Source organism: Phoxinus phoxinus, assembly GCF_949152265.1.
Source record: "Phoxinus phoxinus genome assembly, chromosome: 5".
NCBI lineage: Eukaryota > Metazoa > Chordata > Actinopteri > Cypriniformes > Leuciscidae > Phoxinus > Phoxinus phoxinus.
Genome location: NC_136880.1, coordinates 23,428,813 through 23,442,387, shown reverse-complemented (window position 1 = coordinate 23,442,387; position 13,575 = coordinate 23,428,813). Strand labels below are relative to the sequence as shown.

Genomic DNA, 13,575 nt, shown 5'->3' with positions numbered 1-13,575 from the left:
TGCTATCTCCAGTTAAAATATGGATGATTAAATATGTAAAATTTGTAGAGTAACTTCCAATCATTAATTTAAGTCCTGAATAACAAATTTTCAGATGAGTCTCTTTTACTGGGATTTTGCTTAGCTTTTGTTTGTCATCTAGATAGCCCCAGTGGGTAAGTACCCTGCTTTGAATAATTTTACATAAGTAAATGTTTCTATTTATTTCCCTTAATAACACACTGGATGATGCATCATCATCACCCAGCACATGCTAAACTTATTGTTCTTAAGCGGAGCATCTTCTCCCATCATCCTACTTTGTTATTGTATCTGAGAACATAAGCAGATATAAATGTTCAAATGAGGGCTCTCGTTACATTTCTGGCTCAGCGATATCCACCCCCTTCATCTCTCCCATGGACATCTGTCAGCAAGCTCGGGTATCATTTTAGAGAGGGAGCGAGAGAGATAGTTGGGTACAGCCCAAGGACCCCTGCCACTTTTGTTTCGACTTGCCGAGGTCTAGTATGGTGCTCCACAGGGCCATTCAGGCAGCTCGTGAGGGGGATGTGGAGGCTCTGAGGGCCCTGCATGTGTCCGGATGCCTCAGTCCAGCCATCACAGACACCCAGGGAGCTTCACCTGTCCACCACGCCGCCCGCTGCGGGCAACTGGGCTGCCTGGAGTTTCTGGTAAACGAAGCTTGTTTCCCCTGCCACACCTGCACGAGAAATGGAGCTACGGCCGCCCATGATGCTGCTGCCACCGGGCATGTGCGGGAGCTGCAGTGGCTGCTGAGATGGGAGAAGTGTGGGATTGAGGTGAGTGCCATGATATATTGAGGGAAAAATTACATTTGACAGCGGGATTGATGGCGTTCTTGAGGATGGGCTGCTGTGTCAGTTTCCTTTACTGTCAAATTACACAGGTCATTGATGATGGATGTACAATCCAAGCAAAGAAGCACTTCTTTTATTAATATCACTGATGGTATAATGGCGCATGAGTGTATTAAAAGGTCATTGTGATGTGCTACTTACTATGCCCATAATTCAGAACTCTTCAAACTGGGTATTGAATGCTGACGCGTGTCTTTGTTTTGGCCTACAGGACCGTGATGGCGAGGGGGCGACGAGCCTGCACCTGGCTGCCAGGTTTGGCCATGCGGAGGCAGTACAGTGGCTGTTGTTTGAGGGCGGCAGTACAGAGGCACAGACGGATTGTGGAGCTCGACCTGTCCATTACGCTGCAGCCAGCGGAGATCTCACCTCCCTCAAACTGCTCATGTCCAGCTCCCCACGGTGAGGCTCACTGACTGTTACGCCATCCCTGACTGGCTAAAAAGCATCCGCTTTAATTCACATTTCAGTACAGTATGTATACTTTGAACCTCAAGCTTGTCAGTAATTCAAAATCGTTAAACTACTGGCGGACTGCTCTTTTGAAAATGTAGTTGGGTACAAACTACCAACAAAAGGTGTTTCAACTACAGTGAAGCAATCCTGTCATCGTTTACTGACCCTCATGTCCTTCAGACTTTTCTTCTGCAGAACACAAAAGAAGATATTTTTCAAAATTTGTTTTTGTTTTATCCTCATGGAAGTCAATTGGTTACCAGCTTTCTTTAAAATATCTTCTTTTGTGTTCTGCAGATCATACAGGTTTGGAACGGCATGAGGGTGAATCATAATTATGACATAGAAAGTCATACTTACGAGATAAAAGGTAAAGATGGTGACATAACCCCCGGTTTCACAGACAAGGCTTAAGACTAAAATGCATGTTTGAGCTGTTTTAACATATCTTAAAATATTGTTTTGTGTCAAGATTCACACCAGTAAAGTTTTAAAATACATGTTTATAAAAGCTACTTAAATGTATTTGAACTAAGGCCTAATCCTGGCTTAATCTAAGCCCTGTCTGTGAAACCAGGCCTAAATCAATTATGAGTCAAAATGATGACATAAAAACAATTTTGACAAAAAGTGAAAATTAGATAAACAGTCATAAAAATGTCAAATGTTAATCTCATAATTGACTTAGTATCTCATAATTTAGACTTTTTATTTTGTATTTATTACTTAGTTTCTCGTAATTTCAACCTTTTATGTCATACTTATAGCTGTCATAATCATGATTGACCAAAGCATGATTGTTTTTCTTATGTAGTGGAAATAGAGTCACTCTGTCACTATTTAAATATATTTTAGTTCATCATACTTTTATATGCTCCACATAACTTGTGTATGTTTGCGTATGGGCAAACTATGAGTCATCATGCTTAAACAAATACACATGAAGGCAGCAGTTTAGAGTCAAGTTGCCATTTCTTGGGAGCTGTTACTCATCAGGGAGGCTGGGAAAAGGTCATCTGACACATGTCAAACCCACCATCTGGGCTCTGTCTATAATACATGAGGAGCCTCTTACCTGCCACATGACGCCACCTGTGAGCTTACTGTACATCTGCACAACCACCAACTTCTACTTAATGATGCAATAGAGCGTATACCTCTTAACAGCTACGTTTACATGCAACTAAATAATCTGTATGTGAGCTCTGAATGAAATTTCGATCGGATTGCAAGGGACCTGAAATAATCAGATCAATTAAGCATGTAAACGCTCAAATCTGACTATTTTCTCAGGTTCAAAAATATATTTCACATACTTTATGCGCATTGCGCTGTGATGCGTATATTTACATAAGTTTTTTTACGTCTTACGAAGGTGAATGGTCAGTGGAGGAGACTAAATATACTAAATATTTGCTAAAATTTGAAAAATATATTTTTCAGAAAAACAATTATACTCTTACATACATAGGCCTACATGCAATACATGTAAGTGAATATGTGAATTGGATTGTAAAGTTTAAGGTTTGTATAAACAGAATTTTCTGAATTGGACTGGATTCATTTCAATGATGAACATTAGTGTATGTGATGTAAGCATACCTGACACCTGTCCCCCTGTAGTCAATTGTATCCCTTAACTCACCTTTGATCACCAAAATTACATATAAAAAAAAACTTTAATAAATAGCTAAAAATCCTTAAAATAGCTTGAATGTAACTACACCCATGCCTCATTTAGTATAGGCCTACGCGGTTCTATAAATATGCAAAATAGCCCGCCTCCACTCACTCAGAGATCCACTCGTTGACGATCACACCTTGACCTGATTGGTTACAAGGTAGTTTGTGACGTCAGAAACACCAGCGAATTCAAAACGCATTTTTGAGACTCTCTTTGTTCACTGCAGTTTTAAGGAGAAAATCAGCAATGGTGCTGACTTATGAATTTCGAACATAGGTTGTCTTAAAGCATTTTAAAAACACCACATAGACATAAACAAAATTAAAAGCTGGATTTTCTCTATAGGGGGGCTTAATTCACTGTATGAATTAAGGTCGACTTGCACTCTCTCAGCCATTGACAGGATTTTCCGTGTTTTCACTGTTATACGTTAGGGGGCGCTATTACTCATCTTTTGATTCTGAAAAAGTACTGAATCTCCGGATTCTTCGAATCCAAACACGTACGAGGAAGATGCAGAAACAAGCGATATCATCATATGCATATGTAAAATAACGTGACATTAGACTAAACATTAATAATAAATAAATAACATTAACATACATTTAATATAATATAAATCAAAACTGCTTAATGTTAGGCTAGGCCTACTGAATGAAATGTCGACCCAGGACAAGCAAGACCAGCTTCAGGACTGAAAGCTTATGGGGTGGTGTTGATGGACAGGATCTACTCTATCTATGTTTTGATTATCATTCTGAATTCAATCCAGTCTAGTCTTTGACAAAAACGTTAATTAAAAAAAAAAAAAAAATTTAAATGCTGGTGGGTAAAGAGTTAAACAAAGACTTATATTATGCTGTTAGTCTAGGTGCAAAGTGTCTAAAAGGTCTAGGTCTAAAATGTATTTGTGCAGGTGTGTGGACTGCCAGACAGGTACTGGGGCCACTCCGCTGTATCTAGCCTGTCAGGAAGGGCATCTGCATGTGGTTGAATACCTGGTGAAGGACTGTGGTGCAAACGTCCATGTGCAAGCCAAAGATGGCATGAGTGTGTTGCATGCAGCTGCCCACATGGGACACTACGCCTTGGTGGTCTGGCTGGTGAGTTACAGCTGCTTCAGTCACTTTGGCATGATTTGGCATGAGGTTTTATTGAATAGATTTGAGAGTTGTGTAAGAGTTATCACTGACTCTGTCTCTGATATGGGTCTTTAGGCCTCCTTCACGGATCTGAATCTGTCCTGTCAGGACAAGGATGGAGCCACAGCACTGCACTTCGCCGCTAGCGAGGGTCACCATCGCATCGTGGAGCGTCTCTTACTGATGGGAGCAAAAGTCCTGAAAGACCTCTGGGGTGGGACCCCCCTGCATGATGCAGCGGAGAATGGAGAACTGGAGGTGTCTGTCAACGTTCCTTCAGTTCCAATCACAAATCCTTATCATGACAACTCTGAGGATTACACAGTTTAAGTAGTGTTTGAAGGTTTTGATTGACAGCTGTAATCTCTCATTCCCTCAGTGCTGCCGAGTGCTGCTGAACAATCACATCAGTCCACTGGAGAGAGATTCGGACGGGTTTACTGCAGTGGACCTGGCAGAATATAATGGCTATCATGATTGTGCCAACTTCCTCCGTGATGCAGATGCTCATGTAAGATAATTAGTACTTTCCTCAGCACAACTTCTTTAACGGCAAGCAAATTTTTAATTAGATGAGATGTTTTTTACATAGTTAATTCTCTCCAGTTTCTTCCGTATACACTAATGTTCAAATATTTTTGGGGTCAGTAAGATTTTATTTTATTTTATTTGAAAAAAACACCATTTTTATTCAGCAAGGACATATTAAATTGATCAAAAGTGACCGTAAATACCTTTATAATGTTCAGAACTCTATAAATCAAACAATCCTGAAAAAAATTATCACGACGTCCACAAAATTATTACCCAGCACAAGTGTTCTCAACACTGATAATAATAAGAAATCTTTCTTGAGCAGTAAATCAGCATATTATTAATGATTTCTGAAGGATCATGTGACACTGAAGACTGGAGTAATGATGCTGAAAATGTAGCTTTGCCATCACAGGAATACATTTAATTTTAAAATATACAGTATTAAAATAGACAACAGTTCTTTCAAATTGTAATAATATTTCACAATGTTACTGATCAAATCAATGTAGAATAAAACCTGAACTGTAGTTAAGGTAAATTATGGATACTGTGTCATAGTCCACACTTGGATAAAAAAGTTTTCCTCATTTCATTATAATACTTAAGTAAACCAATTAATTACATTTACTCAAGTGCTTTAGTTTACACCCATTAATATTGCAAACATCGACAGCTGATGGTCTGGGTTTTGGTAATGCTCCACTTTGTAATAGCAAACTATTACTGCCACCTACAGGCAAACACTCCACTTCTCTAGCATGAATATATTTGAGCTAATGAAATAGTAGCTCATATTGGCTGAGTCATGCTACAAAAATAGAGGACAAGGAACACATTAAAGTGCATTTATTAAACCCCACACTGCGACCAACTGATTCATTCCTGCTGAAGAAGTTCTCCATTATTTATTAGATATGGCGCAAGTTATTCTTCACAGGAACATCCTATTCAGAAGGCTGAACAGATACCTTTAATCCTTTAATAACAGAGGCATCAATAATTTGATTAGGCCTATAATTTGATCCACGTCTGCTAAGAGTAAAAGTGTTGACAAGTGTGTATTTATTCTCTTGGAGAATGTTGTCAGTGGAAAATTCAAGGAAAATGTTTCTTGTGTCATGAAATCTAATGATTGAATTGCCTACTCCCTTTTTGTGCATTCGTAGACAGGTTATTTAGAGTGTAACTGAACATTTTATGTCATCCATAACTTGAGTGATAGACAAAAGGTCAGAATCCAGTCGAGAGACCTCAACGGTAAACAAGACTTCTGATAGTACACCAATGCTCTCTACATAACTCACTTAATTATATTTCAGCTCCGCCTCCTTTGCAAAAGGGCATCAGATACGTCTTTTATTCATAAATGAATTGGAAACCATGCAAGCGTCACCCTTCCTTTTGATAGCATAACTACGATGGCATATTAAAACGTCATGGCCTGACACAAGCGGATTAGCAAGACACTCAGTACTGTCTGGTTGGCGCATGAAGGACCTATCAGCTATCACTCACGCCCCTCTCAGCATGAGCTCCAGAGCCCCAGGGGTGAGGACGATATAAGATCCTCAGTCTCAGGTGTCAGACAGAGGCTCATAAACGCAGTCAGTGGTTTTGTCAGAGGACATTTTACTCCCGTGTGTTTGGAGTCGCTCATGCTCAGTCAATCCATCACAAAGCCGATGAGAGAGAGATGTGCCGTTCTCACCAGTTTGTGTGCTGATGTTTTGTTTGTTTACGCTGGCATGGCTTCAGTGTGTGCGGGTGTCCCCAAAGGAAAGTGTGAGAAGCGCAGTGGGGTTCTTGACAATAATTATTGTTTACAGGAGGAACAATTACTGTACATAAGATTTAATTATTACAACAGAAAACTCATAGAGAAAAGGGTAGACATAATGCAAAATAGACGGGTTCTAATATAATTCAAAACATTCACTCACAATATTGGCACATGGCACTAAAAACCTTTTATTTATAATAAGCACTTTGTAAAATAATGTATTAATGACACTTTTCTCTACAGCATATAATCTCCAATAAATAAAAAAATAAAAAAAGGTATAATATAAAATAATAAAATGAATATAATAAATAATAAAATAGAGCCTGTATAAAGTACCTGCAAATGAGTAGAATTTATTCAATTCAATTCAATGCTTAAGAATTGCTTAATCTATTCATCTATTATATACAGTTGTAATCTAAATGATTCAACCCCCATTGCAAATCAGGTTTATTGGCAAAATGTACAGACTTTCAGCTGTTTGCAATGAACAAATCAAACAAAAGTAATTGAAATAGCTCGACACAACAAATGTTTCAAGTGGTTTCCGCAAATTCAACTGAACATTTTCAGAAAAATGTTCAGAAAAACCCTAGAGTTGCCTGCAAAAGACCTGCAGCAAGGCAACACTGAGGTTTCAGCTGCACAGTAAGGGGTGTACTACGCATGCCACAACTCCAAGACGTGCACCACTACTGACCCAAAAGCACAAGAAAAGTTGCCTCCAATTTTCTCAAAATCACATAAATAAGCCACAGAGGTTTTGGGATTGTGTTCTGTGGAGCGATGAAACAAAACTGGTCTGGAGGAAGAAGGAAGCATATGCTGATAAGAACACTGGTGCTCAGTGATGGTCTACGGCTGATTTGCATTCTCTGGCACTGGAAAACTGCAGCATGTGGAAGACTAGATGGATTCATTGTATAGTGTCAGGAATTTCTAGGAGAAAACTTAATGCCGTCAGTGAGGAAGCTGAAGCTTGGGCGTCATTTGACCTTCCAACAGGACAACGATCCCAAGCCTACCTCAAATTCCATTAAGACTTGGTTGCAGAAAAAGTCCTGGAAGATTCTACAGTGGCCATCACAGTCACCTGACTTGAACCCCATAGAAAATCTCTGGTGGGATTTGAAGAAGGCAGTTGCAGCATGCAAACCAAGAATATTACTGAACTGGAGGCCATTGCTCATGAGGAATGGGCTAAGATTCCTCAGAAACTCGGCCAGAAGCTGTTGTCTGGTTATCTTTTTTGCAGCAGGTCATAACAGCAAAAGGGGTTTCTACTAAGAACTAAAGGTGCTTGCCATGAAGGGGTTGAATCATTTTGAGACTGCAGAAGTTATTAAAAGTTGCATTTTCAGTTGAATTTGGGGAAACCACTTGTTGTGTGAACATTTGTTGTGTTGAGCTATTTCAATAGCTTTTGTTTGAGTTGTTCTTTGCAGTTGAAAGTCTGAAAATTTTGCCAATAAACCTGATTTGCAATGGGGGTATAATTATTCTTATTATTTATTAATTATATATACAGTATGGAATAAGTTGTCTGATAATTGAGGGAATTAAATTTAAAACTGTCCAAGTTTGAAAGTAAAATGTACATATGTTTACATAAATGTTTCCATATCTATTCCATATTTCCATATTTTCCATATCTGTTAGTATAGCAATATAATAATACAACAGAGCCTGCATGAATTGCCTGCAAATGAATAGAGTTGGTGTGATTTGATGCTTAGATAGAATTGCCTGATCTGTTCCTGCATATCTAATCGTCTGTGTAACTGATGTGTGTTGACCTCTTTGCTCGCGGTCGGTTGAGGTGCCTGTGACAGAGAGGTATTAAGTGAAGCTTGTTTAAATTTGCGTAACGGCAAATTAGTTACGGATAGATACTAAAGTGACACCACAATAGAGATCAGAACTGTCTGTTCATGTTTGTGTATCGATTCACCATCGAGACCTGTTCTTTGGTCTTTTGCCCTTTTGTGGAACTCTTACCACATTACAAGACATTCAGAACAGCAGATAGTGTTTAGTGACTGTAAAGAAAGAAAAAAAAGAATAGTGAGAAACACACACTTGTGCTTTGGTGAAGCATGGCAAGGAACGTGTGCTGAGGAACGTGTGGCAGCCTTTAGACTTTTAAACTTGTAAAGAACAACGGTTCACCTAATCCCACCCTTTAATTATTTATACTTTACTATGAAGACCTCCTGTCTGAGCTCACTGTTTATAGTGTGCTGATCCTTAAGCATTTGGCCACTGGATGGCTGGAGCACTGATGCTCTCATTACACTCCGCTGTTATACTTGTGACGACTTGAGCGGTGCAGCGGACTGTAAGTTATTTCAGATTGTATAAACTCTTTTACTCTTTTATATATTATGTGAAACCTGTTAATTAAATGTGTAGGATTTTACACATTCATAGTAATACTGCTAAGAAAATAATCTTTGAAATATCTTCGAAATAACTAACATGTATTGCTTCTTGGTTTGAGCAATCATATAAGAGGTTTTCTTGGGTGTTCTCAGTATTGCTTCTCTAAAACTGTAAAATCAATATCAGATTACAAAACAACTGCTTTTGGGAAAATATTGTGCATATCATGAATGTTATCAAGAAATACTATATTAAAGCATGACTAATAACATCCTCTCGTTATGGTGTACATAAATAATTAGGTAATAGATGAAAACATTTATGCTCAGGAAAGATTTCTTATTATTATTATCATTGTTGAAAACTGCTTAATATTTGGTCATGTTTTTCAGGATTTTTTTTGATGAACAGAATGTTCAAAAGAACAGATTTATATGGAATAAAAATCTCTTGTAACCTTAGAAATTACTTTACTGTTAATTTTGATCAATTCAGAGCATCTATCTAGCAAATATTCATTTAAAAAAATCGTATGCCAAAATGTTTTACGGTGGTGTATGAATACATGTATACAGTGCATTGAAAAGATTGTCTTTTTTTTATTTTTTTATGCTGTAATGTAACTGTATGGCACATTATGAATGTTAAAAAATAATTTAGCAAGCTTTAAAAGCAAGAAGAGAGTTCGCTAATGGCCATAAGAGAAGTCAATCACTGCAATTGCAGGTATGGGTCATTTGAACCATCCGATCAGATGACTGAACTCTATAGGCAGTTTTCCTTTGTTAACTAAGTGGGAGGTCTGCTATGCTAAACAGTTTGAGCTCCTGTTTCGCTCGCTGGGGGGCAGATCAAGATGTACATTGTGCTTCAAGACCTGTATTTTGCACCAGAATACTGTGAAAATTTTGTTTTAATTCAGAAAAACACTGTTCTTGCATTGCTTTGCTCCAGCAGTCTGCAGACATTGTTCTCATAGAGGAGGAAAGGACCTTGTTTAACACAACCAACCTCTACCAGGACATTAAGAATCAGTCCTGTGAACATAGTGGCCGGATGGAAAATAGCAAGGTGATGATTTTTAATTATAAACAAACATGACAAGACACACTTGTTCTTAATTGCTTCGGCTGTTTTGCTGTTCCTAGCAGCCGGTGAATGAAGTGCCTCCCCAACCCCGGCCCTCTCCAGCATGTCTGGATTCCTCAACCGCAATACCGGCCTCCTCACAGGCTAAGAAAGCTGGAGCTGGAGCTGGAACCATTCAACATGTGCAAGTGGCCTCTACTGGTGAGAGTGCATGACCCTGCATTTGTTTTTACAGACCTTTACAGGCCTCTAATTGACAAAAAGGTCTACAATCTAAAACAAGAAAAATATATTTCTAAAGTTAATCCATTTTCTGTCTTTTGGTGTATAGTTGTAACTTCTTTTAACACGAAGAAACACCTTGAGGAAGAGGAAGCGGTTTTATCTCATAAGTCCATGAGGTCACTGAAACAAGCAGGAATCACAGCGGTCTTCACTGGACAAACAATAAATGTATGTGCTAGCCTTAACATTGAAAAAGTCAACATGAAATCACATTTTACCCTATGTACTTTTTTATCTTTCAGGTCTTATTGTCCTCACATCATCAGTGCATATTATTCCAAAGAAAACAAGTTTCTTCATAATTTGTAATTCAAAATGTAATGACTTACTCTGCCTCTGAAACATTTTTCCTTTTCAGCTGATATAACCTATATATTTGAAAGTCTGTTTCTGCCAGAATTCCAAGGGGAAACAAAATGGAGATATAAACTTGAAATTGTGAGAAATAAATGTATATTACAAACTTGCAATTCAGTAATAAAAACCAGAATTGCGGGATGATAACTAAACATTTTGAGATATAAATATGAAATAAAGTCAGAAGTGTGAAAAACCGTAGGCTATTTTACAGTATAGGCTTGGGCTTACAGTATTGGTCGATGTAGAGTAATGCAGCCTCTTAAAAATCTTGCCAATATGTCATTTCAAGTTTCAAACCTGAACTTATGATTTGTACAGTAAAATGTGCATCAGGGCAATAATTATATGAAATAAATCAGTTTTAGCACTTGATTAGAACTTGACCTCAACTTTCTCAAAAGTGGGTGTGATCAGTGTTTCAAGAGTGGAGTGGTACATTTACATTCAGGTCTGAATGTACAAATGTAAAATAGTTTGCAAATGTCATTTTATTTTGACTTGAAGTGAATATAATCATTTGCAACTGAGGCAGTATAGTGATATCATAATATGTATGAGTTTGTATGAATCTGTTTCCAGAAAGGAGAGAATGGAATTGTTCCGCTTGCAGAGTTGGAAGCAAATCTCGCTGACATTGATTCTCTGATCCCGACCCATGATGAGAACGGGAGGCCCATTGCTGAATGGAAGAGGCAGGTTATGGTGCGCAAGCTTCAGGCTCGACTGCAGAACGAAGACAACCCCTGCAGAAAAGTAAACTGCTTAAAACCCTCCAACATAAAACTATTGCTAAAATGTCCTTCCATTACACACCGTGTCATATGACAATAACAATTGTTTCGTCTTATACAGGACAACGGTGATAAAAATATTGAGGTGGACGGTTGGAGGTATTCCCAAGTACACAATGTAATTTTGGGCCCCTTTGGAGAACTGCTTACTGAAGATGACCTGGTCTACTTGGAGGGACAGATCGAAACAATTTCCCTTCAAAAACGATGCCAGGCCTATGAACTAGAGCTTGCCCGGCTGGCGGAGGAACTTAGGGCCATCCTTCCTGCTCCTATCGTTAATATCACCGTCAACACCCAGTGCCAGCAGCTCCAAAACATGGATGAATCTCTACCTCTTCCTGTGTGGTACAATCGGATCTCAAATATAGTGAAGAGCATGTCACTGCTCCTGACAAACCTCTCAGAAAAAAACGGCGAGGATGGGATCTGTAACACGGATCTGGCATCGGTCTTCACATACCAGCCAGAGAGGCAAAGTTCAATCAGAGGACGTAGGCAGAAGGTGGAACTGGAGATCCAGCAGTCAGGAGTCTCTGTGAGAAATTTGAGGTCCAACTTTGAGGGTCAGATAGGAAACATCTACCCGTTTTCTGGCCTTTTAAACAACACATCTGACACAAGGCAGCAAGAACTGTCTACATCAACAAATCGAAATAAGCAGTCCGTGGGGACAATCCAAAGCACTGACATAAATCACCTTAATGACAGTGCCATAAAATGCCAACAGGCACCGAGCAAAGATGCAACTAAAGTGATGGAGACCACCTGCTTGCGGAAGGAGCGTATCGTTGTCCTCTTTTTGAGCCACTGGAAAAGGTCTGCGTATGCAATATCAATGCGAGCCAAGATAAAACAAGAGCTTGGCACTCTTACAGGAGAAGGAATAACAACTCCAGTATCCAAGCCAGGAACCAGATCACTGTATCATCTCTACAGGCAAAGAACCGCAATAGACAAGATGATTGGCAACTGGAAACGCGTCGCCTCAGGGGTTCCATCACGACAGATCCGGAGCCTTCAGAGGAAGCGCGTGACCTACTCGCCCGAACAGTTCCTTCCTCGAGTGGACGGCGCTCCTGTTGCTTATGACAGCCTGACCCTTGACCTGTTTATGCTCGGCTATTTTCACATTCTCGAGCAGGACCTCCCAGCTGAGGAGCGCAAGATGAGGCACCTGTTATGCTTTGAGGTGTTCGACCACATAGGGAACTTTCCCTGGGAGACAGTCCGAGACTTCCACCGGGCCGTCCTCAGGGACATTGAAGCTGGGAGACGCGAGTGGAAAGATGGTTTCGAGGACATCAAAATGCAGTACTTTGGGAAAAGAGAAAATGGGATTTTCCAGCTATCTGTAAAGGATTCTTGTGCCGAGGTTAAAGTTGCGCCGCAAGTTATCATCGATAATACCATACCAATTGATGGAGGACATCTCAGCAGAGATGGAAGCAATGATTTCTCAATTTTTAGTAATGATGAAATTTGTAAATATATTGATCGTAGTTTCACCTTCTGGAAGGAGAAAGAAGCAGAGTTGTTTGATTTTTGATATTCTTCAATGCGGTGATGGTTTATACTGTATATGAACACAATATAATTGATAATGATTTTGAATACAAAATCGTTTTGAATAATTATTTGGACTTATTTTGAGGCATTTCTAATACAGATAAACTAATGACAAGAAAGACTACTATGTGTTATTTAGTACTTTGTAATGCATTAACAGTTAAATATTGTGTACCATTACATAATGATAAGAATCTGGCCAAAAGAGTCTTACAGCCATGTGCATTTTACAAATTTTGATGTTTGACCTATCTCTTTTATAAATAAACCTTTATTTTGTTTGAAAAGTGCTATTTCATGTGATTAATCACTTCTGAGTCACTTATAACTTGCTGTTACACTTTCTTTCACAAGAAACCATTTGACCTTCAGTACATTAATATACATGTACGGCAGTGGATGAAATGTGTGTGTGCTCAGCAGGGATGTTCAGACCGCCCTGAGAGAGTGGTGAAACATGTATAAGATGGAGTGTAACGCTCATTATATAACAGCAGTGCTACACAGTATAGTCTAACCCGAAGAACACTGAGCATTCACCTAAGATAACACATCTACTGTACATGGAAGCAACAAATCACTCAATACATTTTATCAAGCAAGAGATGTATTAGAA

General features: G+C 39.0%; 1 protein-coding gene across 1 annotated transcript; it reads left to right on the top strand.

Moving 5' to 3' along the window:
* The first annotated feature begins 267 nt into the window (after positions 1-267).
* Positions 268-13,222, top strand: espnlb (espin like b). The gene is made up of 10 exons (XM_079613820.1): positions 268-803; positions 1,093-1,283; positions 3,938-4,124; positions 4,239-4,421; positions 4,543-4,674; positions 9,820-9,936; positions 10,017-10,155; positions 10,286-10,407; positions 11,179-11,352; positions 11,452-13,222. The coding sequence occupies exons 1-10, from the start codon at positions 510-512 to the stop codon at positions 12,937-12,939; spliced, it is 3,027 nt and encodes a 1,008-aa protein (XP_079469946.1). The 5' UTR covers positions 268-509; the 3' UTR covers positions 12,940-13,222.
* Positions 13,223-13,575: the final 353 nt, after the last annotated feature.